The sequence below is a fragment of the Dermacentor variabilis genome, chromosome 1 (assembly GCF_050947875.1).
Source record: "Dermacentor variabilis isolate Ectoservices chromosome 1, ASM5094787v1, whole genome shotgun sequence".
NCBI classification, from domain to species: Eukaryota; Metazoa; Arthropoda; class Arachnida; order Ixodida; family Ixodidae; genus Dermacentor; species Dermacentor variabilis.
The window spans coordinates 52,045,153-52,071,450 of record NC_134568.1 but is presented as its reverse complement, the minus strand read 5'-3'; the positions used below and the strand labels follow the sequence as shown (position 1 = coordinate 52,071,450).

The 26,298-nt window shown below is 43.0% G+C and overlaps 1 protein-coding gene across 1 annotated transcript in view; it reads left to right on the top strand.

Annotated features, from left to right (window-relative positions):
• The first annotated feature begins 2,546 nt into the window (after positions 1-2,546).
• LOC142577909 (la-related protein 7-like) overlaps positions 2,547-26,298 on the top strand; it is a 52,135-nt gene continuing 28,383 nt past the window's right edge. The window contains exons 1-6 of the mRNA XM_075687346.1: positions 2,547-2,851; positions 2,981-3,059; positions 3,359-3,459; positions 11,900-12,145; positions 18,038-18,146; positions 23,085-23,376. Of these exons, the coding sequence (XP_075543461.1) occupies positions 2,732-2,851; positions 2,981-3,059; positions 3,359-3,459; positions 11,900-12,145; positions 18,038-18,146; positions 23,085-23,376 (947 nt within the window). The 5' untranslated portion in view covers positions 2,547-2,731. The remainder of the gene's footprint in view (positions 2,852-2,980; positions 3,060-3,358; positions 3,460-11,899; positions 12,146-18,037; positions 18,147-23,084; positions 23,377-26,298) is intronic.

Below are 26,298 nucleotides of genomic sequence, written 5' to 3'. Positions count from 1 at the left end.
CTTTCAAGAAAGGAAACGCAAGCAAGGCAGATGACGATTATTGTTGTGGGACAAATATACACCCCAAAGGGTGCAACCGTTTTAAGAGTGTTAGAAAAATTTACACTCTTTGGGGCTTACCTTGTCCCACAACGATAATCGTTATCTGTCTTACCCGCATTTCCTTTCTTTAACGCTGCGAGCCCGGCACTTCCCCGTCACGAACGACATGCGCGCTATCAGTGTGACGCAGCATTTTCGACAGGAAAGTAGCGAGCGCCGAGTTTTCAGGAAAGGAAACGCAAGCAAGACAAATGACGATTATTGTTGTGGGACAAATATACATCCCAAAGGGTGCAACCGTTTTAAGAGTGTAAGAATTTACAACCCAAAGGGTGTAAACATTTCTTACACTCTTAAAACGGTTGCACCCTTTGGGGTGTATATTTGTCCCACAACAATAATCGTCGTCTGCCTAGCTTGCCTTTCCTTTCTTGAAAGTTCGGCGCTCGCTACTTTCCTGTCGAGAAGCTGCGTCACACTGATAACGCGCATGCCGTTCGTGACTGGGAAGTACCAGGCTCGCAGCGTTAAAGAAAGGAAACGTGGGCCAGACAGATGACGATTATTGTTGTGGTACAAGATACGCCCCAAAGGGTGTAAATTTTTCTAAGAGTGTAGAGTGAATCTAGGGCGAATCTTTGTCCCACAAGGAAACGCAAGCCAGACAAATGACGGTTATAGTTTGAGGACAAGAAATACCCCACACTCTTAAAAAAGTTTGCACGCTTTGGGGGTTCATTTCTCGACACAACTATGCGCGTTATCAGCGTGACAGCATTTTTGACAGGAAAGTAGCGAGTACATAGTTTTCAAGAAAGGAAACACAAGCGAGGCAGGTGCCGATTATCGTTGGGGAACAAAAATTTGGAGGACGCTTAAGCTTCGCCTTTAGGAGTGGAATGCGATAGCGTTCAGAGACCCCTTACTGCTTTTAATGCTTCCAGGCAACTGCAGTTTATGTAATCGTAACGTTTACCGGGAAACGCTGACTGCAAACGCTATGCACGAAGGCGAGCTTTCTGGTAGAAACGCGGCCTCTTGGTGGGTCGATCTCCTGTTATTGTTTCGCACTTTTAATATTTCAGTCTGAGAAGAACTAACGTAAAGGACATGCGCTGTGGGTATTTTTTTTTTCATTTCATTTGTTTGTGGGCTGCCGTTCCCAAAATTCTAAGGAATAACTTTGTAAATAATGGAAGACAAGGTGTATATCAGTAACTTTGGGGGTAGAGAAGTGGTTGGGTATGCGTGGTTCGAAATTCTTTTTGCCGAGGCGACGTCTGACGCCGAATTTTCTGCGTCATGGGCTTCTTAACACTGTCGCTTTAATATAAGCTACAAAGGGTGTAAAACCATGCTAAAATTTTTAATACAGCGTGTGTATACATTCTAAGAAAAGTTTACACGCTTTGGAGTGCCCCTTCGGCCACATAATCGTCATCTGCCTTGATGCGTTTCCTTTCTTGAAAACGCCACACCCGCTACTTTCCGGTCGGGAATGTTATCATGCTGATAACGCGCATGCCGTTCGTTACTGGAAAGTACCGGGATGGCAGCGTTAAAGAAAGAAAACGCATCAATGCAGACGACGATTAGTGTTGTGTGGCAGAGGTACACTCCAAAGGGTGCAAACGTTTCTTACACTCTTAAAACGGTTGCACCCTTTGGGGTGTAAATTTGTCCCACAACAATAATCGTCATCTGCCCTGCTTACGTTTCCTTTCCTGAAAACTCGGCGCTCGCTACTTTCCTGTCGAGAATGCTGCGTCACGCTGATAACGCGGCGCCGTTCGTGACTGGGAAGTACCGGGCTCGCCGCGTTAGAGAAAGGAAACGCGGGCAAGACGGATGACGATTATCGTTGTGGGACAAGATAAACCTCAAAGGGTGTACATTATTCTAAGAGTGTAGAGTGCACTCTAAAATCATTTGCACTCTTTGGGGTGTATATTTGCCACACAACGATACTCGTCATCTGTCTTGTCCGCATTTCCTTTCTTTAACGCGGCGAGCCCGGTACTTTTCAGTAACGAACGGCATGCGCGTTATCAGCATGACATAGCTTTCCCGACTGGAAAGTAACTATAACGCAGCGTTTTCAAGAAAGGAAATGCGGGCAAGACAGATGACGATTTGTGGTGCGGCAAATATACACTCCAAAGGATGTAAACTTTTCTTAGAGCGTATACAAAAATGTACACCCTTTGGGCTTACCTTGTCCCACAACGATAATCGTCATCTGTCTTGCGCGCGTTTCCTTTCTTTAACGCTGCGAGCCCGGTACTTCCCAGTCACGAACGGCATGCGCGTTATCAGTGTGACGCAGCATTCTCGACAGGAAAGTACCGAGCGCCGAGTTTTCAAGAGAGGAAACGCAAGCAAGGCAGATGACGATTATCGCTGTGGGACAAATATACACCACAAACGGAGCAACCGTTTTAAGAGTGTAGATCATATTCGCCGTATGCGGCGGAGAGGACGCAGTGATGGTGATGACCCGGCAACAATGTGCGTCACATTTGTTTTGATGCCGCGCCGGTTGCACGCTTGCATGCTTTGCTAGTTTCGTCGTTTTCGTTGTTTTTGTCTAGCATTGTGCTACGACTGTAGCTGTTATCTGTACCTGCGGGCAACGCGAACCGATCGTTGTCCGTTTACCTGACTGCAGCTGCTGTAAATACCTACAAACATGGGAGAAGTCGCGCAGAGCAGCAGTGCAACGTCACTGCAAGAATCGAGTACGTCCAAAAGCGAGAAAAGAAAAGTACGCAGGCGAAAGAAGAAACTTTTCAAGAGCATTCGAGACCAGGTTTGGTGTTTCTAGCAGCGCCTCGAATTTTGCTGACATCACTTTTTTTGCTGCTTCTTCGCCTCTCCTTTAAAAAAAGCTAAGACAGGGCCAAATGCCTGTTTATCCGATCTCTTTTTCCCATCGCAGATGGAGTTCTACTTCAGTGACGCTAACCTTCGCAAGGACCGTTATATGAACGAGCTAGTAATGAAAGACGAGGAAGGATGTAAGTGATTGCCCCTTGTTGCGGCCGTTGTATTTAGGTGGTAAAATGACGTTTCAGTTCTTGTCTTTACTGGCACGCTTTCTCAGCGCCAAGGCCTTCCAGCAGCGAAAAACTACCCTTCGAGAATATTTGACACAAACACTTTGCAAAGCACAAGTATCGCTTGTGTTTACTGCCGCGTGCTAAAGCATACACAAACTCGAGGGCGTGCTTCCCGCGTTTCCGTGCGTAATGCACATGAGCGCGTGCTGTGCTCGTTCCGTGCTCGTGCTAACACCTCATTCGTGGTTTTCCTTCAGACGTGGATCTCGAGGTGTTCTTGACCTTCCACAAGATCCGGTCCCTAACTTCAGACGTCAGAGACATCGCAGGTGCCATAGCTGCATCGGAGTTGCTCCAGGCGAGAAGCTTTTTACTGTAGAGTTTGTTTATTGCTGAGGAGTAGTACTTCATTTGTCGTGGCGCATCAAGTACATAAGAGCGCCCACATTTGTACTTCTCAAGTGTGTCGAAGTTTAAGAGAGCAGAAAAAAGAAACGAGTGAAGTCGCTATCTGTTTTCTGTGCCCGTTGTCATAGTATTAGGATGTGAGGACACTGTCGAAATTTTAATTTTCTTCAGAAAACGGCATTGTTTACTTTTATGTTTTTATGCAACCCCACATACTCTTCTGACTATCGCAAAAAAAATCGCGCTTCTACCGTGTGTTGTTCAAAAGTTACAGACTATATATGTAGGTGTACATTGGGTTTGTAAAACCAAAACTTATTGTCGTCATTCTCGTTTTGCTCGAAACGTAAATTTGTTCGTACGCTAACGATGATGAAGTTTCACTCAATGCAGATCTTTTTCTTGAAACTTTGCATGCTGTTTTATTGCATGCAATGGACCTGGATAATTCAATTCCACTCGTAATATTTCATAATTGCACCTGTTGTCTGAGAATATATGCTAGCAAAAGGCTTGTTTTTGTGTGGGTGTTTAGTTTTCCGTAAACAATTTCCCAAATATGTATGATGTTATTTATTATTATTTTAGTTGATTGCCGAAATACTGAATACTGAAAGATGTAATACTGAAAGATATCTATAGCGGCTCCACAGCCACCGTAGTCCTCCATAAAGAAAGCAACAAAATCCCAATAAAGAAAGGCGTCAGGGAGGGAGATACGATCTCTCCAATGCTATTCACAGCGTGTTTACAGGAGGTATTCAGAGACCTGGATTGGGAAGAATTGGGGATAAGAGTTAATGGAGAATACCTTAGTAACTTGCAATTCGCTGATGATATTGCCTTGCTCAGGGGACCAACTGCAATGCATGCTCACTGACCTGGAGAGGCAAAGCAGAAGGGTGGGTCTAAAAATTAATCTGCAGAAAACTAAAGTAATGTTTAACAGTCTCGGAAGATAACAGCAGTTTACGATAGGTAGCAAGGCACTGGATGTGGTAAGGGAGTACATCTACTTAGGGCAGGTAGTGACGGCGCATCCGGATCATGAGACGGAAATAATCAGAAGAATAAGAATGGGCTGGGGTGCGTTTGGCAGGCATTCTCACATCATGAACAGCAGGTTGCCATTATCCCACAAGAGAAAAGTGTATAATAGCTGTGCCTTACCAGTGCTCACCTACGGGGCAGAAACCTAGAGGGTTACGAAAAGGGTTCTACTTAAATTGAGGAGACGCAACGAGCTATGGAAAGAACAATGATGGGTGTAACGTTAAGGGATAAGAAAAGAGCAGATTGGGTGAGGGAACAAACGCGAGTTAATGACGTCTTAGTTGAAATCAAGAAAAAGAAATGAGGGGGGGGGGGCATGGGCAGGACATGTAATGAGGAGGGAAGATAACCGATGGTCATTAAGGGTTACGGACTAGATTCCAAGGGAAGGGAAGCGTTGCAGGGGGCGGCAGAAAGTTAGGTGGGCGGATGAGATTAAGAAGTTTGCAGGGACGACATGGCCACAATTAGTACATGACCGGGGTTGTTGGATAAGTATGGGAGAGGCTTTTGCCCTGCAGTGGGTGTAACCAGGCTGATGATGATGATGATGATGATGAGTTGATTGCAGAGTGCTCAGGTAAGGCTACATAAATTCCAAAGCATTGTGGGATACAGCAATTGCTCAAAAAGGTATGAATGCTGGCATGAGGGGCAAATTTGGCGCTTTTTAAAGAAAAACATTAAATTAACAAATTACAAAATATTTGTTCTAAACTTCAAAGGCATAATTAGCAGGCCTTCCTTACAAGGGACAGCAGTACCATATTTATCTCCTAAAATAAAGAATTTAGTCTTGAGAGTGTCGTCATACCTTTAATGTTGGTGTATGCAAGTTCTGACTTCATTCCTTTAATCGTAAAGGCATGCTTGGGTTTTTACAGCAATGTCTACACGTCAGTTGCTAATAATAGTGAATGACTACTACTTGCAACCGTCAAAAGTGTTGTGGCCTTTTGAATATTGATGATAAGTTGGTTCCCTTTATTGTTATGATGTCCACACTGCCACATGGGACTACATGTAATTCACATAATTTACTTTCAAGCAGGAATTTTTCCAAGTTACAAGCCTGCTAACCTTAAAGTTTGAAAAATACTGCAGTTGAAGCCCCAAAATACAAAATTTTGGTTGGAAATACCAAAATGTGTTTATTACTGAAAGCGTTGATTGTTTGTTAAAATAATTCACAGACTTTTCTGAAGGGATGCTATGAGCAGGCACTCACTGCTGGAAGGATATGCACCCCAAGCAGAAATATTCATGAATTTTATTCATGAAATACCGATGCAGTGGCAACCAAAATTTATCTTGCTGTTATACACTGATCCTGTAGAGTGTTCGGCAGTGCTGGATCGAAAACTGAGTGGGTCCAAAATTTATGGGCCCAAATGTCAATCTGTCACCGTATTTGTATTTATTTAAAGCAGTTTTGCCCTAAACTGGATGCAAATATGAAGTGCAGAGTTGTTGGTGTCTATGCAGTAGTCTTAAACAATCTTAAAAGTCTGGCATTTCACAATAAAATTGCTAATGTTGGCATTTATTAGTGGTTGACAAATGTTACACAGAAACAATGGGAGAGACATTGAGAGCGAAAGAGAGATAAACATTTGTTTTGCTGTGGGGTCTTTTTATGCAATAAGGAACACAGTCATAGCTTGTAGTAAAAGGTTCTCACAGGTGCGTTTTTTTTTTTTTTTTTTTGACACATTTTACTCACATCAGTCTTATGTCATTTGGTGCCCCGTTCAGCTCCCACATTGGTACTCCTCTTGTCGCGCTTAAACTTCATTCTCTCCTCTCTGTACTGAGGCCTATTGAGTTTTGTGCATAAGATGTGACGTCAAAAAATGTAAAGGCAGCAGCATCATCCTTTCAGCATGTGTGTATGTTGGATTTTAGCACAAGCAGCACTTGTTGACACATAGTGCTGCTATTCGAAGTGCTTGCACTTTGTCTGGAGCACATATTTTATTTTCACTTTTCTTTTTTTTTTCACTGCCGCTCTTATTCTTATTACAACATCAATAGAAGTTCAACTTTAGGAAGCTTGGGGCTGTTACATGCACTGCATTTCTTCAAATTGAAGTCCTCCGCCAGTTATTCATGCTTGAGCAATGCTTGAGCATCAACAAAAGCAGTATTCAGAAGAAAAGTGAGAATGCACTTCCCTCATAAACCGCAGCTACGCACCAGAACAACCAACATGCTGCACCAATGACAGCTGCTCACCCACATTCATGAGCTGAGATAACCGAGAAATCATTTTACAGAGATCTGCTCATGGCACATTCGGTGTAGTCATTGATCCTCTTGTCCATTGCTAATCTCTAGACTGCATTGCATGTACTGGAATCCACATGCTCCACTGCTGGCATTTCATTCTTGACAGATAGTACATTCAAAACAATAGCTGCGGTATTAATGGCTAGAAAGCTTGTCCTATTGCTCTTAGCTGTACATGTTTACATGCTTCCCACACAGAGAGAACTTAGTCATTAGGCGAGGCCAGAAACACATGGTTCATTGATAACAAAGATAGCTTTTGTGTTAGCAGCACAGAGCCCAAGAAGAAAGGAAAATGTAGCAACAGCACCTTGTTTGTCTGAATTTACATGTTTCACATTCAGCACACTAGAGTATGTGCACAATACCAATGTCATCGCTTTCACAGGTGTAGCATGACTCAGAGAAGTCCAGCTATTCCCTGCTGTTTTGTGCTGCACATTTTGGAGCAGCTGCTGTAGTACTGTAGTAGTGCACTCAAGTTGTGCACGGTGAATGCAGAATCACATCCCATGATGGAGTGGGATTTCTTTATTTTCTTTGCAACCTGCAGCTGGTATCAGTTACTTTCATAGCTGTAGATCAGTTTTAGCCAGGAAAGAGCCCATGCCAACAGTTGATGTAAAAGGAAACCGTGTAGCAGTAAGAGTGAGAAACGTGCAAGACAGTCTTGGAGTGGCTTAAATTGGTTCGATATTAACGGTAGCATCACGCATTCCAGCTGAGACTATTTTCATTGTCACAGTTTCATAGCTCTTTCATTACCATGCCTATAGAAATCAATCAATTTGATTGACAGAAATGACAACTGTACTTGGGCTATTTGTCAGATTTGACAATTTTTGGCATATTGGGGGAGTCTGGAAAAGAAAAAATTGGTTAGAAATTGGTTAGAAAAAAAAATTTGGTTAGAGGTATCATTGAAACTAGCCTCTAGTGCTGCTAGCACTTCTTCATTAAAAAGACACAAAAGTTGCACTTTTCACTCTGCAACATGATTCTTAAATCACAGCAGCAATGAAGACGCAGAAGCTTCTCTCAGGTTGTCAATTATCCGACCTAAAGTATAGGCTGTTTTATTAATGTCTCCAACTACGGTAGATGCTCATGAGTGTTGTGTTATTTTGATAATTGTGTTCTACTAACATCGAGTGCATCTTTATTTTCCCCACCATGGTTTGCTTTTATTCACCAGCTCTTTGACAGCATACGTACAAATTATTATGAGCAATCCTTTCTGTCACTTGGCGTTTTCACTCACATAAAAGCACTCTTTCAGGCCGAACTCCAACCAAAGCTTGACTAGCTGCCTAATTTCTTACATTTTGAAAACTGCCTGTGCACGTGTCTTGATTCAGTGCTGTACAATATCGTGCAACACTCCACGCTACTGTACAGCGTAGTACATGAACTGAACGAAGCATTTGTAGGCTCCAGTGCCAGTTAAGCGCACACTAGACTACCTTACTCGCACAGAAAAGCTAAGAGCTACACCAAGAGGAAGTTTCTGCCTGCTCCCTGACAGCCGTTGCTTTACAAGCCTAAAGAACGCAGTAAAAAACAAACCAGGTGCCTACTACAATGAGGAAAAATAAATGCTCCCTGTACCAATAGGAACTTGCCCGTTTTCACATTTGCAAAACTACTGCTTTCCTGCATAGCATGCTCATCACTATGGCTAGTATTGACGCCAACACATCTTCATAATAATTTTTTGTCATCTGACTTACAAAAATTAGAAACTGGGAAACAGGTGCATATTTTGTATATTTAAGATTTTTTTAATCTCTTACTAAATATAGCAAATTATTACTTTCATTTGTGTTCCTTGAGGTGCTTCTTTGAAGTCCCACGTAATAATTATCAAAAATAATCCTGAGCAATTATTACTGCTATAAATCCATTCAAAGCACTAGTAATCAGGCTATAATGTTACATTTGCAGTATACATTGCGACTTTTACATTTTGAAATAAAATGTTGAAACATAAAAGCACCGAAAATGAGCACATTTCTAGCAGCAACGAAAGAGTTAACAAGCTGCAAGCACAGCAGCTAAGAGTAACTTCATGAGATCTTTGGCACCTGCAGAGTGGTATAACATCTGCACAGTGGAACAGATGCTAAAAAGAACATGCCACCAAGGGAATATCAACGAAGTTCAATTCTCTTCTGCTAGGCTACGCTAAAGGATATTCAGGAAGAGTAGACCATGATGTGATTCCCTATGAATCTTTGTGTCCAGCGATCTTATGAGAACAACAGACCCTATTATGCCAACAACCCTGGCAAACCATTTTAACATTTTTAGCAACAAAATTTGTTGTTGCAGTTCATTCAAAACACAACCCACATTGCAACCGATAGGATGCAAGGAAGTGTATTCGATGGGCAAACAGACATTCTCCATCTGACAACCTTAGGCGACTGTTGTGTGCTGCCAGGAACATTGGTGGAGCTTCAGGTAGTCACAACAAAATTTGAAGTCACAGCTTTCATGCACTGCAAGAACCACCTGATAGTTCTAGATCTTGAAACTAGCATCGCAGTGTTACTACAGAGTGACCTTTCAATAGGAAACCACTTAGCAGTACCAGATACATTGTACTCTAAATGAAACTTTTTTAATAACTGAAGTGGCATGTCATGTATCTTTTCAGTCATCATTTAAAGCCTTTTGAGTGTCTCAGCGATGCAAGCCAACATTGGTAGCACTACATGGCTGGTGTGATACTGCTCAGTTGCTCATTAAGAACGTCTGTCTTCCTGAATGCCATTTTGAAGCTTCTGTGTGTTTGTTTGTGTCTGTGTGTTTGACCCTTCTAAAGTTAGCTTCAGTTTTGCATGCTTGTTGTAGAAGATGTAAAGGTCACTTCTGCACCATTCTGCCATGTTCCAGAGCTATAATTTATTTTAGAAATGTAGAAGTAAAGTAGACACATAGCAACTGTGACAACTTCCTTGGCACACATTTGGACTACTGCACACTGTGAGTTAATGATACGCATGTGATTGGATGGTACGATCACATTTTTGTAGACTGGCAAAATGTACTACCACTGCATTTCATTGAATTTTTATTGAAGGAATAATATGTCTCTGTCAGTACATATCATACTTCAAGATATCTGTACATATGATACTTTAAAAATGAGAAGAAAAAAAACATATTTATCGGCAGCTGCATGCAGAACTTGGCCCCAGTCTTTTCAGTGATGTCTTCCATGATGTGCAATCCAGACACTATGTGATGCCACGAATCTGCCTGCCAGAAGGTGAACTCAAACACACGCAGGACCTAGACTACAGTGGCAGGGAAATATGCACATAGTATCTGTGTCTGTAATTGTATGCTGGAATATCTGATGTGCATTTGTGAGAGTATTTATGCAAGAGAAGACCCTTGTACTGAGTGCGCAGCAGCACCTTGTGTTCAGCACAGCTCTCTTGAAAATGTTAACCTTCATTTGCATGCAAGCATCTCCTCACCGCCCCTCAATCTTGAGAGGTGCTGGCTGGCTCAGCCAGTGTAATGTGAAAGAGATTGCATGGCTCCAGTAGTACCTACCATAATTAAAACACCATTAGTACGCCACTCATGATTGGCAGCAATTACATATCATCAGGAGTTTAGGAGGTACTAACGGCTTTATTTTCAACATGCATTCCTTTTAGGAGTACTTAGTTTTACTGTAGATATATACATTAGAAATTACTTTAGGTTTTACCTTAAAACCACGCACCGTGGTAGCTCAGTGGCTGTGACATTCTGCTTCTGTGCCTTAGTTTATGGCTTCTATTCCAACCATGGCAGCTACATTCCGATGGCGACAGAATGAAAGAACACTCGTGTGCTTTGTGTGCGTGTTAAAAAACCTCAGGTAGTTGCAACTAATCTCAAATCCTCCACTATGGCTTCTTTTAAAGCCCTTGTGTTGATTTGTAACATTGAACCTCGTCTATCAAGAATGATCAGATGAGCATAAAACCTATTATAAAACATAGTGCAGTTACTCTGGATTCAAATTTTCTGAAAGGAGTACAGTCAAACACCTTTATAACGAAGTACTTGGAACCTCCAAAATCCTTCATTATACACGTCACTTCGTTGTAAAGATTAGGCACCATACCACTTCGATAGAGCAGGCTAAGCGCGTCCAGCAAAATGAAAAGTTTATTGAACATGAATTCAAGAGATACTTAACGAAAGAAGACGCTAATTTTCTTCTGCACACTTCCTTTGAGGAAATGTATGAGTGCAGCCGACCTTATGTCATCGAGGTTCACGCACACTTCATGGTGAAACCTGGAAACTATACAAGGTGCGGCTGCAGAGTGTCGAATACCGCAGTTGCCACCGTTGTTGTTCACCTTTTTCCTTTTTTTTTTTTTCGTGTTCAGGCTTTTAACTATGTTGCCTTTGTTGACCTTCGCCTCTTTCCTGTCCTTGTTGGCTTCGACATCATCATCAGTTGTGAGTTCCAAGCAAGTTGTGTCATTGTCAACCTCAGTGTATTCGTCAGCCATAACATCGGCTGCTGTGGTGCAACATGTGATGTATGAGTTGACTAGTGATTCCTGGAACTGTGCAGCAGGACTAAAGTTCTCCCTGTGATTGGCACGCCTGTCAAGCACATCACTAGTTATAGTGCTGACCACAGCTCTGTGGTGGCTGCGGAGAGCTGTGGCGGCAGCGCTAGGTGCATGCGTTGTAAAGCAACAACTTATCCATCGAGGACGCCCAAATTCTTTAATCGTACAGGCAAATGCATTCTAGCGGTCTTCACTGTAAAGGTGCTCACAATACACAGGAAAGGTAGGAATATGGCTTCGTTGTACTAGTAATTTCGTTGTAGTGGCGTTCAGCTGTATAAGATTGTCTTCTGTGTTTCTATCAGTGCATATAATTCTTTCTGCTTTTAAAGAGTGTTTTACTGAATCATTGCTTGCAGCTGATTGTTAACGCAGATATTGTAACCTTGTGGTCTGTTTGGATTTCACCTTATCAGCCATCTTTTCATTCTTTTCTGACTACCCCTCACTGAGCAGATGGATGAGGAGCACATGAGGGTGCGACGGTGTGCTGATCTCACAGCCAAGACTGATGTGGATGAATGCACTTTGTATGTTGAGCGGTTACCGCTGCACGCTGATCATGCATGGCTGAAAGGAGTCTTCAGTCGATATGGGCGGGTGGTCTACGTGAGCCTTCCCCGGTACCGCCACAACAACCGCATCAAGGGGTTTGCTTTCATCGAGTTCGCTGCACCTGAAGATGTTGACAGAGCCTGCCAGGTAATTGCACCTTACTGGTCGAGCAGAGCCGTTTTTTTCCCCCCTCAGCTTCACGAGTTCATGTCAGGCAACCCAAGACTTTCCCCCTTAGGTTGTCTGTAACTCGCATAATGAATGCACTCACACAATGAACCTTGCATGCCCAACCTTGCTGTTCAGAATATAGAATTTTTTTTTTTTTTTCACCGCTAAAATTGCACCCTAACTTTAGTCCTGTGCAGAGCCCCGAATGAATGGCTGGGCTGTAGTTTCCCAATTCAGTCACTCCAACTGATATTGATAGCGCATGCCATCGGAAGCCATCTCTTGGTGAAAAAATAGAAGACGCAGTTTCACCCGAAAGGCGAAGCAGCAATTGCGATATTAAATTAGCAGACAGCCATATGAAGTAAGGATAGTACTTTTATCGGCCATATCAACTTGTAAACATTCACTTGCTAACTAAATTAATAAGCATTCTGTCATCGCAGTCGGCAAACATGAACACATCACATTCGATGACTGCAGACACTCGCTGTCAAAACGCTGGCGTGAGGAAATGCAGCAGCAGCAGCGAGCAAAGTGACATTCGAGATGTATATCGCATCCATGCAAAGGGAGCGCTGAGGACACACAGCACGCATAAAGCTACAAGCCGCCGCCGCACCTAGACTCTGCCAGAGATCGCTCTCAAGATACGGCCGCGTGACCACGCACAGCCGCCACATGTGCAGCCCCCAGCGCCTCGCAACGTTGGGTGCCTAGCACGCGAGAGAACACGGCGCGCTTCCTCTTCGCATTCATCCCTTTTGCACAGGCGACATTGAGCCACAATCATCAGCTCACCTTGCACGTTTTCACTCGCACATACAGTGTAGGGCGTATGGCGAGTGTTATTGCCCTTGTACTTTATACGGAACCTCACGGCGACGCCGACACCCACGGAAACACCAATGGCAGCAATACGCTTGGAGTGTCCATATAATTGCTATCGCAGTGAAATGCTCTTCACCGTGGTGCAAGGGTAATGGCCAATCAAAACAACACGTAGACAGTTGCGCAGCTAGAAATTAATAAACCAGCAAGCTGTATGTTAGCCATATTTTTAAAGCAAAGCTTCCTTTGCCTGCTGCTCTACAATTTGATGTGTTTTCACTGTGGTGGTGGTGGTGGTGGTCGGAGGCAGCAGTTTCGCCGAGTAAAAGTTGTCAGTATTTGTGGATACTTTTGCAAGGTTTTGCGTGCCTTAGTTCCGCACACATCAGCGTATATGACTCAGCATATATTTTTGGCCTTGTGCCAAGCTTGTTATCGCAGCACAGTGTCAGGAACACTTACGGCCATCTACTATGACACGTCCAGCGTGAGTCACACGAAATCTCACCAAGGTGATAGTACGTATTAGCAAAAGTGATCGCTCAGGAATGTCACCCGTGAATAAAACCTACCTTTACTCTGCAATGTATGCCACTGTCACTGATGACCATTACAGGATGCATTCATCATCAAAAGTTGCTACGTGTTTATCATAATGTGCCGTTTTGTCTTGCCAGATCAAAGCTTCGCTTGCACTGATTCCCACAGTGTAAGGGATTTGAATGTTTTTTCTACATCGAAGGTGACCATTACAGAATTGTCTGTTGCTCACTTTGCTTCCTGCATTGTGCTGTGCACAATGGGCCGTAATTCCAGTTATACGGCTGGTTTTAAGTCAAAAGCCCTGGAGTAAGGGGTGAAGCCTGGAAATGTTGCTGTTGGAGGGCATTGTTGACTGTCTGTAGGCATTACTAGTGGAAAAGCACAAGCTGCTCGCTACGAATCAGGCTCGTTGTTATTTACAGTGGCCAAAGACCGAAAGGCTGTTACTGTTTGCAAGCAGTGTATGTTTATATTTACTGCAAAGCTAAATTATCCTAATGCATTTTTTTTGTCATTAACACACTAATCAGTTTTTGCTCTTGTGAAAAAGTTCCTATAAAATTTACGTCCCATATTACCCCCTCCCCCCCCTTCATCTTTGTTTTGGTTTTTCTGAACGAAGAGTGCATTCATTATGTGAGTAAATATGGTACGTCCCGTATGATGCATATAGCAGCATAAGTAATGCCACTCAACTTCCACCCTCCATACATTTGTAAGCTGTAGCAATGAACTGTATTAGTACATGAAACAACGGTGCTAAGGTGTCATTGTGTTTGGTGTCTTCATAAGAGGTAGTTGGGTCTTGCCATTTGGCCAGCATCTGTAAGTTTTATTGCAGTGCTTGTTGGTGTGTGTAAATTGCAAGGTAGGGAAAACCAGCAGATGAAAGGAAAACAAGTTCTATCCTTATGTCATTTGGGTTGTGTTATTTATTTATTCATTCATTCATTCATTCATTCGTTTATTTATTTATTTATTTATTTATTTATTTATTTATTTTTGATAGCCTAATTTCAAGGCATTATAGACAGGTGTGGGTTAGAGGAAATGTCACAAAAATTAGAAGTGAAAAAAGATGCAAAATCAGGAGGACAAATTGAAATACATACTGCATTGGCAGTAATACATGGTATAAATTATTGATAAAGTAATAGTAAGATATAATGATATTTATCAGTAGAAGAAACTGCGCTCCAGTAATCCAAATAATTAAGACATCGGTGCACATGAAGATGGAGACTTCAAGGGATCAGCAGTGCGTGAACAAGGGAAGCCTCAGCTCGGAGCCAACATTTCAACAAGGAGCCTTGTCTTCAACGGGGCAAAAACTTTTTTTTTTTTTTTACATTATTTATAAAGTTTGTTGTCCCCCACCCCTAATGGGGAATGAGAATAAAGGGTACATAGAGTAGGGTGCTTGAAAAGTTAAGGATGGCACATAGGGCGATAAAATGAAAAACGTTAGGCATAATGTTAAGAGACGGGAAGACAACAGTGTGGATTAGAGAGCAAAGGGAGTTAGCTGATATTCTAGTTTACAATAAGAGGAAGAAATGGAGTAGAGAAGGCCATGTAGCACATGGGCAAGATAACCACTAGTTTGTTAGAGAATGGGGGCCAAGAGAAGGGAGCAGTCGAGGATGACAGATAAGTAGGTGATGTGGTGAAGTTAGGAAATTCACATAAGATGGTGTCAGCTGACGCAAGAAAGGATAATTGGAGATCACTGGGAGAGGCTTTCATCCTGCAGGGGATACAATGATGAGATTAGGGTGAAGGAAGTTGAAATGTTCAAGGGAAAGGAAGAAGGGGGGGTTGTGCTGCTGGTTCCCTTTGCTCACCCACCAAAGGGGAAGAATAATAAGGGGATGCAGAGGCTGCAGAACTGGCTGCACAATCTTTGCTGTCACAGATCTCGTGACTGGTTGCTTGTAGCTTTATTTCATCTATTTATTTTATTATTTATTTACAGTAGCTCAAAGGCCCTAGTGAAGGGGTTTTACATGAGAGGTGGGCTATTTACAGATGTGTTAAATGTCATAAAACTTTTCGATCGAAGTCGGTACTACTGGACAGGAGCACAACATAAGCGGGAAGGTCATTCCAATCTTGTGATGTTTTGACAAAAATGAAGAAAGGTGTGAAGTGGTTCGAGCAGAGGACGGGTATACAGCTTTTTCGTGGTTGGTGCGATCTGAATGACGATGGGCTGGCTTGATGGCAAGAGTACAGGGCAACGCATGATAAAACATAAAGAATAGGCACAGACGTGCTATTCTGCGGCGATATGTCATCTCCAATTAACCTTTCTTGCGCCAGCTGATGCCATCTTATGTGAATTTCCTAATTTCACCACATCACCTACTTATATCATTCCATCATGGCGATATGCTGTTATGAACCATATAAAATTGTAAGATGGGCTCCTTGTAAGTTGCCAAGCATGTTCCATTTGGCAATGTTGATACTACTGTAAGTCAAACTATGTGAGTGTAGTTCAAAGTACACCTGTATGAACCTATACAACACCTGTACAACCTGCACCTCTAACATTTACTAGTTCATGTACTTCAGTTATGTGCACAGTACCAGTGTTTTTACAAGAGCAAGAATTCGTTCAATTTCTACAGACTATCCTATCTGTATTAGCTTCCATTTCACACACATTCCGACTTTTCAAACATGTCTTTAATGTGTCTGAGTAACTGTAGCACATATATTCAAATTAGTGGTGTGGCTGCACCAACATTACATGCTAATTATGCCACTTTTTACTTTGTTTGCTTTCAGTCTCAATGAAACCAAATTCGGCCGATGTGGCTTTGGCCTCAAATACAGAGAAAATGTGGCGTTGAATGAAGTGCAGAAAATGCAGCATATCACATAGTTTTCATGCTCCTTCGACTCTGTCTGCAAACCCACCGTGGTGGCTTAGCAGCTGTGGTGTTGTGCTGCTAATCACGAGATCGCCGGGTCGAATCCTGGCCGCCATGGTAGCATTTTGATGCGGGCAAAATGCAAAAACACCCATGTCCGGTGCATTGGGGGCACATTAAAGGGACACTAAAGAGAAAAATTATTTTTTCAATATTAGTAAATCACCCTTCCCCAGTGCCATAAATCCCACTGTTACCACAAGAAAACGCTTGGTAGGCCAGAAAAGGGGCAAGAACGAAAGACTGGTGGTAAAGCCACCTTGAAGTTCCAGCAACAGCCCACCGTGACGTCATAAATTCTGACGTCATCTGCTAGGACCTATGTGATTATTTAGCGGTAAAGTTCCACTAGATTGCATTCTAAAGGAGTCAAAGACTGAATATGTCAAGTTTCGAAAATCTTTTAACCGGTCAATGCTGCCTAAATGTGAAAAATTACACTTTGAAATATGTGACATCGCACTTATGTACCACCATTCGGGTTTCAGCACGAAATTCAAAACGTGCTACTTTGGCCTTCATTTTATCTTCTAGTAATTATCCTATCATAATATTAACAACAACAGAGTTTTCAAAGACTGCTTTATCGGTCTAAACTGATTTCTTGTTTCACATTAGTGGTCCCTTTAAAGATTTGGTGGTCAAAAATTAATCCGAAGTCCCCTACTACAGCGTGCCTCATAATCAAATTGTGGTTTTGGCGCGTAAGAACCCCAGAATTCAACTCTGTCTGTAAACAGACATGAATCTGGCAAAATCTGTCGCAGACATCCTCATATTTAGTTTGCTCCACACATAGAGGTTGCCAGTGTGCATATACAGCATGCCAATACTTCACTCAGGTGAAACTGCAGTGAGTAATTGCTTTTTCAGTTCGAAAGTTGAAGTACATGTGCTTTGGTAGAAATGACATTAAGATCTTCATTATTGTATGAAAAATATTGCAGTTAAAGGGCAACAGTGATAGCAAGGTATTAAATAATTTACAAAGTACTGCAGCATTATTTAAAGGATACGACAGCGTCCGTTTGCTGGTTACAGTGCACGTCTGCTTCCTGCTCACACATTCAAAAAGGGTCAGAGTGACGCTGCACTCGTCAAATGCAACCACTCATAAATGCCAAAAGCATAAAAAGGCATTAACTTTGAAAAAGGCATCCCTACAAAATAGTGGCCCAGATGGTCGAGGACACATGGAATTTAGTCCTGTATAAGGCATGCTGTTGGCATCACTTCAAAGGAAAATTGACAAATTATCTTCACCAATTCGCTCTCTCTTTCTTATGTAGTAGCCCCCTTCCCTTTTGTTTGTGTGTGTACGTGTGTTTGTGTAAGAAAAAAACGAACTATAATTCTCCGTGATACACAGCCAGGTTTGCTTTATTCCTTGCAGATTAAAGAGCCATGGTGGATCAAAGCTTATAGGAATTTTACACAGTGGCCTTAGTTACATCTACTCCGTGGTTACATCTCAGACTTGGCCAGCTTTAAGACATGAAGCCTCACATACTGTATTTAACTTCACATTGTACCTATCTGCTGTTTTTATGTGCAGCACTTTGGCTATCAAGACGGGAGCAGCAGGCATTCCAATGTGGCCGCAGGCCCCACTGCAGTCGCTGATGAAGTGTTGGAAGACAAAGGAGAGAAGTCTGAAGACGAAGGTAAGGGCACAGGCATTTTTTCTGTGGGCTTTAACTCACACTTCCAATGCACGCAAGCCTGCTGTACATTTATAGTAGTATTTGTTTATTTACTTATCTACTAACTTATGCTGTTGCCTGTTACAGGATGAGTAAAGCAACAGGTAGGCACAGGACAAGTTCAAAATATACAAAGCAGCTGGGCATAAGCATATGTTCTTGTGATCAAACTAACACTGGTTGTTTTTCTGCTATGCAGACAGCATAGAAATTTCGCTCAACGTGATATATATCCTTTTATTTTGTTCTAGAACATGTCTGTATCGCAGTGTCTGTACATGTCTTTATGAACATGTACAGAACAGTACATGTCTGAAGAACATGTTTGTATCAATTTACAGTTTTTCTTTCCTTTCTTTTTTTTTCTTGAATGCAATTGATCCTGGATATATCAAACTAGAATATATTGAGTTATTGTCTTTATAGATCAGTTGTAAAATCCCCTTGGAAATACCATGGAAAACATAGCACTGTACCAAGCATGTATCGAACTCTTGTTGACAGCCACACTCGACATATTGATTACTGTGCTGCAGTGCACTGCTCTGAAGGTGTGCTTCTCCTGACAGGCAACAATAAATTCTCGCGCCATCAGAAATATTTAATGCTGACCAACTCAAAATGGCACTGTTTTGGCAGGTGCTGTCAAAGAAGACATTGAAACTGAAGGGCTGTACATGCCATGTTCGAAAAATGAGAAAGGTGTGTGTCTCAGTTTTGCTCGCTGCGCATATATGAATGCCCTAAGCAAACTGCAGCTATTTTTTATCGGCAAGAGCAGATTGCCGCGCTCTTTTAATTATGAATGCAAAAGGCCTCCCTGTCCCATATGCGTTCCACAAGAAAGTGTGGACGGCACTCTATCTTTTGACTGAGCGGCTTTTGCATGGGATGCCGAACTGAAGGTGTTTGCGCTGCCGGGTTTCCCTTTTTTATGACAAGGGCTTTCTGCGAACAGCATTTTAGGGTTTCACCAGCAGCCGCAACAAATACGACCCCAGCCCTTACATAGTCAGATTTTTACATTGCGGCTGGGATTTAACAAAACCATCGCACACCACATCGCACAAAGACCATCATGGTGGCCGCATACAAGACTCATTGCTGTGCAATTCACGGGCCCACACCCTGCTGAACACATTTCATTCATGCTCGCATGGTTACACATGAGTGGGAAATGGACTCGGATGTTCTGCAAGCTGAAAGCCACTTTAGAATCTAACAGTGTCTGTGTATTGTTGGCACTCATCGATGCAGCAGCCAGAAGGAAAGGGCTGAGAACGAAGGGACCGTGAGGTGTCATAGCGCCGAGTGGCACACGAGACGGGTGGACTTACGGCGAACAAGAAGCGAGGACTGGCTGCAACAGGAAGTTTGTTCCAGAACCACAATGTGACAAAGCAGTCTGCCTGGTTTACTCGTTACCAACATATGATGATAGGGTGCTTAAACGGTGCATTGTAGCAGACCAGCGGCCTGGCCTGTTCACTCACAGTACAAGTGTGCTGCTGGTGGTGCAGCGCATATCCATGCAGGCTGGTTTGCTTCTGCACTGCATGCATTTCTATTTCATCCTGAATAACAACGCTCAACAAGCACTTCGATATGTGAGGTGCACCGTAGTCGTGCGATTGGGCGACACAGGCATGGATTAGCGTTGCAATTCTGCAGCACGAGCGACTTGCAACATTCTTGTGAAAAAAAGTTTGCGCCTTGTACATGGCCTTGGAGAAGCAAATTGGTAATTTTCTGCTCTTCACAAACCCGAGAAACTGTCCAAGATGTGTGGGGGTTTCACATAAGCTTTAAATAGGCAAATTTTATAGTATTTGAAATTGTTAATATAAAACTATTTTACAATCTCTTTTAAGGGGGAAGGCTAACGGACCTAGGTATTCAGCTACAACTGCCTCTAGCTTTGCCGATTTTTGAGCAAAGTAGTTTAAATTTTTCAGACTATAATGAAAACCGTCTAATAGTTTAGTAAATTTGGTGCAATTTACCACACTACCACCTATCAAGTAGCTCTTCCCTCTTAAGAATCTGTTTCCTTGCACTCTCTTGAGTTCAGCAGAAAAAGAAGGAAAGTTCATGGGTTTTAGTACTATGCCAGCTGCTATATTTCATATAGGTCCCCACTTTGTCTGTTAGCCAAAACAAAGAAAAATGCTAGATCACCATCAACATTCTATGTGCTGCTTTGAAACCATCAGGAGAGCAATCAACATATAGTTCTGGCTGCGTTGCAAATTAACAGCGGTTACTGCCTGTGATCCAGCTGTTATCATTGTCCTGCCTCATATCAAGGTCACATGGTGATACGTTTTCTGCAAATTACAGCATAGCTCCTTCATTGCATGTTTTGCTAAGAACAAAAACAGCACAAGAAACAGGACAAAAAGCTGCTTCTCTCTTTCTTGTCTCATTTCTTGCGCTCTTTTTGTTCAGGTACCACTAGTCCAACAGCAAACTCTTCTGAAGTACATTTTTTGATGTACCGCATTTGCGATGTATACAGTTTTGTATGTGCTTTGACATTTTCAATTAACATCACAAAGCACCAGGAGAATCAGTCCAAATTTATTTCTGTGAATTCAGTTTTAACCAAAAATGGTCACTATTCAAGTACATTTTGGCCAAAAGAACAGACTTGTGGGCTAGTTGCTACTGCATAACTTGAGGTTAAGCGCAAGAGAGTACATAGGAAAACAGAAGGGGATGAAGACACAACACTGTCTCTTCATCCCCTTCTGTTATCCTACATGCTCTCTTGTGGTTAACCTTGAGTTATGCAATTTGGCACGGGGAAAAAAGAAAGACTAAGAAAGTTATTATTCTTTGGAATTTTGCATCCTTGAAAGTGCTGTACTAGTCTGGATGTGACACATTTGCGCAGAGCTGGTACAGTAAAGCTTTATTACAGCAAACTTGTAGCGTATAGTACCATATTCATTGTTTTCTTTTGCAAGAGTTTAAAGCACCAAGCGCACAATGGAGTGTTTTCTCTGGTGTTGTGAGGGCAATCATCGCATGTAGGCTGCCTGACTTCATCTTCCTTCGTGCATGTTTTAAGTAGATGAGTACTGTTGACAACCAATAATTCAATCTCACTATGGCATGCAAAATTTGTTTGAATGATCCGGAGATTGAATTAAAGGACAGCCTTTACATTTCTGTCAAACTGCACTTTTAGTCAATTGTATAATTGCCTTTAACCCTTTGATGTCGGTTGGCACGAATTTGCGACTTATAAATGCAGCCTATGCCCTGAGAATATGTTTCCTGGCTCAAGTGCCAGTTATCATGCATTCACGACAGTGTTTTCAAGGAGTGACAGGCGGTGCCATCTAGTAGCAATAAAATAGGAGGCTTGCCACCATTGTTTAGAGTCATAATCGACGAGGTGCTGACACTTGCAATGTCAACTATATTCTACACGCTTTGTGAATATAAAGAAAGTTAGCTCATGCTCCCAAAATTGTCTTTGTATTGCTTTAATGCCAGAGATTACGACGGGTGTGTATTGAGCTTGAGACAGCAGTTAATTTTTGCATTACCGCTTTGGCTACAGTATGTTGCGAGTTCGCGACATTTGACATTTGTGGCACTCAGTGGCTGTGCCAACATATTGCCCAAAGACCTGGAAAGCGTCATGTTTTTTGGCAGAGAATTAATGTTAGATCCTTTTATGGTAGGAAGTGGCTTTCTGCTCTCTTTCTGCAAGAGGATGAAGCGATAACAGCTGCCTAAGAGGTAGAGGAGTGGAACAGCTGTGCTAAATAGTAGAGTGGAACAGCTGTGCCGATAGTGCCAAACTGTGCCGAGAGTGACCCTTTACACCATCCTGCACCAAAGCGGCATTTTAGCGGAAAATTGCACCAAGCCTGCGCCAAAGCATGCATAAAAGCGAAACACTCCTTCCATCGATGGTTCGCAGCTAGCAAAACCAGCAGCAGAGTATCATCGTCATTGAAGGAAGCAGAGGCCTGCTCAAGGAGTTTCTCACTCTATAGTCTCACTCTGTAGTGAGAACTATGGGCCCGTCAGAGTCTTACAGTTCGGCATTTGCGAATTTTTCTCTGACGGGCGTACAGTGTAGTGCCACTGTACCGTCTCACTAATGCTTGAAAGTGAGCACTAAAAATGGCCTAGCTAGAGAAAGGTGTCCACTTATGCTTTCATTGATTTTGACAATAGTTTCCATTACACAAATTTCTGAAGTGGCTTGCTATTTCCGAGCACAGTTAACATGAAATAACTTAAATGGTTCCCACACCTTGAGTATCTGCGAGAGCTTGGAGTCCACAGATGTGGATGAAACAAAATTTGCTAAAAAATTCATGATTCAACATCTCTTCTGCTTCTGCACATCTTTAATGATGCTGAAGGTGCAAGGAATGTGGTAAAACTAAGCTTTAAACAAACAGAATTAATTAGCACCAGAAGACTCACAGGTGTAATTGCTCCTATTGCAGCTGTGACAGCCAAAACACCTTTGTGTGTGAACAGAAACAAGGAGCTATAGTCATTTGGAATGAAGTTTGGTGATAAAAAGGCAAAATGGTACTGTCATGCACGCAGTCTACATGGATGCTTTGCTGTGATCGGATACTTAAACACTTTGACTTGGTTGTGCAAGCCACATGATGCAGACTGCTATTATTGTCTTGTTTTGTGCACTTGAACTGAAGAAAAATTAATAGTTTGCCATTGTATAATGGCAGACATGCTCATATTGTACTGCACACTGTCAATTTTCCTCCATAACAATAAGGTCAAGTTTCCAAGTTTCTTCTTTCACAAGGCTACACTTTGATTTGAGCCAAAAGGCCTTTTATAGAAATATTAACCTTTATCAAAATGTTGATGCCATCCGCACCGTGCTGTGTCCACTTGCAGATGCTCCACCTGCGAAAAGAAGAAGAGAGGGGAGCAGCGAGACAACTGGACACGTAGCATTCTCTGTGGACATCAAAGCAGATGAGGATAAGGAGGACGTAGCAACCACTACTGACGCCGAGAGCTCGGACACTGGCACAGCAAAAGGGGAGTTTGAAGTGCCAGGAGGCACTGGAATGGAATGCTCAATGTTAGTGCAAGCTAAAAGGAAGAAAAAATTACGCAAGCGCAAGAAGAAGACACAACACTCAGAGTCCAAAGAGCAGCAACCCTCATTGTTAGTAATGCCAAAGTGAGTGTTTTGTCAGTATGCACCGAGTAGCTTCAGCAGCTTATAATAGAGTGCATTCATTTGCTTTCTGTGCCTATATATATATATATATATATATATATATATACTAAACACTGTTCATCACTTGTGTGTGCATAGCACAGGGTTACTCTGCATGAGTGGTTTTACAGTCGCCGATCTATAATTTGGACTCTGCGAATCATCAATAATTCTCCAACTTTATGGTGAACAAATGTTGTTCGTAATAGTCGGGATGTTGATTAATTTGTTTCTATGAAAAAAGTAACAGAAAGAGAATACACAAAACTGTTACAGTTCTATTCTCCCAGAAGCGAAGGTTACACTGTGATCCAGTTCTGACATTGGATGGTACAACGCTGCTGGTCAAAGAAGACTACAAATTGTTAAGCGTAACTTCTCACAAAAAGACTGAACTTCCGTGCCCACATTAACAAAACGAAAATCAAGGCAAATAAAGCACTAAATATTCTCAAAGCATTATCACGCAAGCACTGGGGATATGACCGAACATGCCTACTACATATATACCTGTCCCTTGTGCGTAGTATTCTGGACTACTGTAGTGTAGTTTATGGTGCAGCTAGGCAATCTTACATTAAATAACTTGATCCAATTCATAATCTCACCCTACGACTGGCGAGCGGTGCCTACAGAACATCACCTGTCCAAAGCTTATACGTTGACTGCAATGAGCCTTCCTTACAGCACCGCAGAGCACTGCTTACACTTTCCTATGTACTGAGAATTCGGTCACCATCACAACATATATGCTACAACATCATAGCATAATGCAAATCGCAGGTACACTACACAAATAAATCTAACATGATTCGGCCACTTATCTTACGACACGAGGGATACTGTCAGACTTATGATATTCCTCATGAGGTCCTGCAGGTTGCTGAAAGGCCACCAAGGTTGCCCCCATGGTGTAATATTACACAGCTATGGGACTGGACACTAACACACCCAAAAAAAAAAAGACATTCCACAAGAACACATAATTCAAGAGTTTCAAGCTATTCAAGAAAAATATAAAAATTACACACAAATTTACACCGACGTATCTCAAACACAAGAATACGTGGGTGTCGGAATCATAATGAAAAATTGGGGAAATAGCATTCGGATAAATACTTTTTCTTCAGTCTTTACCGCCAAAGTTTATGTGATACAGACAGCAGCAAAAAAATCAAGTCGTCATGGGGGATTTCAATGCCCAGCATCAGGCGAGGGGCTATCGGACCAATACGAAGAAGAGTAGAGACGTATGGCACACGGCAACGAAGGAAGATCTTACGCTGGTAACCGATGGAGACTTTCCGACCAGGAGAGGGAACTCGGTGTGCCGAGATACAACTCCGGATCTTACCTTTGTCAAGAACCTGGAAAACATCAAGTGGACCAACGCAGCCATGGACCTCAGTAGCGATCATTGCATCATCGAAACTGTCATCAAGGCTGCCCGTAATAAGACGAGGACCTTTAAGTTCACTGACTGGGACTTGTTCCGAGCCAACCGCTCTGAGTGCATCCTCAACCAGGATATGAACCTAGACTCTTGGTGCGACGAGATAAAAGAGGATGTGGCTAGAGCCACCAAGGAGGTGACAACCAATCTGAAGGAGGACAGGATGGACAGTAGGCTTGCGCATCTGTTGGAAGCCAAGCAGGCACTGCTCGCGCGATAGAAGACTCAGCGCCATAACAAAAGACTGCGCAAGAAAATTTCTGAAATGAACAAGACGATAGAGGCTTATTGCAAGGTGCTATATAAGCAGCAATGGGACGAGCTGTGCGATTCAGTGGAGGGCCAGCTCAAAACCAGTAAAAGCTGGAGATTCCTCCGGCGCCTACTGCACGATGGCAACACCAAGTCCAATCAGAAGAGAGCTTTGGCAAAAGCTGTCCATTTGGCCACCGACTCGACTCCAGATGAGGTGACCACGGACGATCTGTCCGTGGTCACTTCATCTGGAGGTGACCACGGTGACCACGTTCCCCAAGCACCGTCTTGGGGAACGCCACGTGTTAGCCAGCGCGCTTGCTTTCTGCATCCAATCCAATCTGTTCTGACGCCAACGCTAGCCAAACTGCTGCGCGGCACGCTCCGCTCAGGCAGCTTCTTAGCGGACCGTGTTTTTCGCTCCGCTAGCCCGCTTACGGCTAAGCGGACGGCGCATGCGCATTCGCGCTTCCGCTCCGCTTAGCTGCTTAGCGAAGCGTAAACACGCTCAACTAAAACACTCTATTAACTATACGATCTACGCGGACGACATTGCCATCTGGTGCCCCAGCGGATGTTAGGGTCAGGTCGAGGGTGCTTTTCAAGAGGCATCGATGTGACAGAGCGGTATCTTATCCCCACCGGGCTAAGGTGCTAGCCCACTAAATCCGAGCTCTTGCTCTACAAGAAGAGGCCCAGAGGCTGTTCTCGCTGGTCCTGGGAGCCAGCAACGGAGAGCCACATTATGTTATTCACCGGTAACGGCTCCCCAGTTCCACGGGTGGACACTGTCAGGGTCCTAGGAATGTTTATCAAGTTGAACGGGGCCACTGGAGCCGCCCTGAAGCGCATTTGTTCCAAGACCGAAAACACCCTCAGTCTGATCCGAATAATCGCCAACAGGTACCGCGGAATCAGGGAGGACAATCTGATCCGGATTATCCACACCTTCTGGCTCGTGTCGGAGCACAACAAGATCAATGTCCTAATCAGAAGTCTTCGAGCTTGCCCTCGGCCTTCCCATCCGAACGCACACAGAAGACTTCCTCAAGTTGGGAATCCACAACACGTTCGAATAAATTGTTGAAGCCCAAGAGTTTTCTCAGTTTGTCAGACTCTCCGGTACCCCAGTGGGCCGAGCCATACTTGGCAAGCCGGGACGTAAACCTATGGTC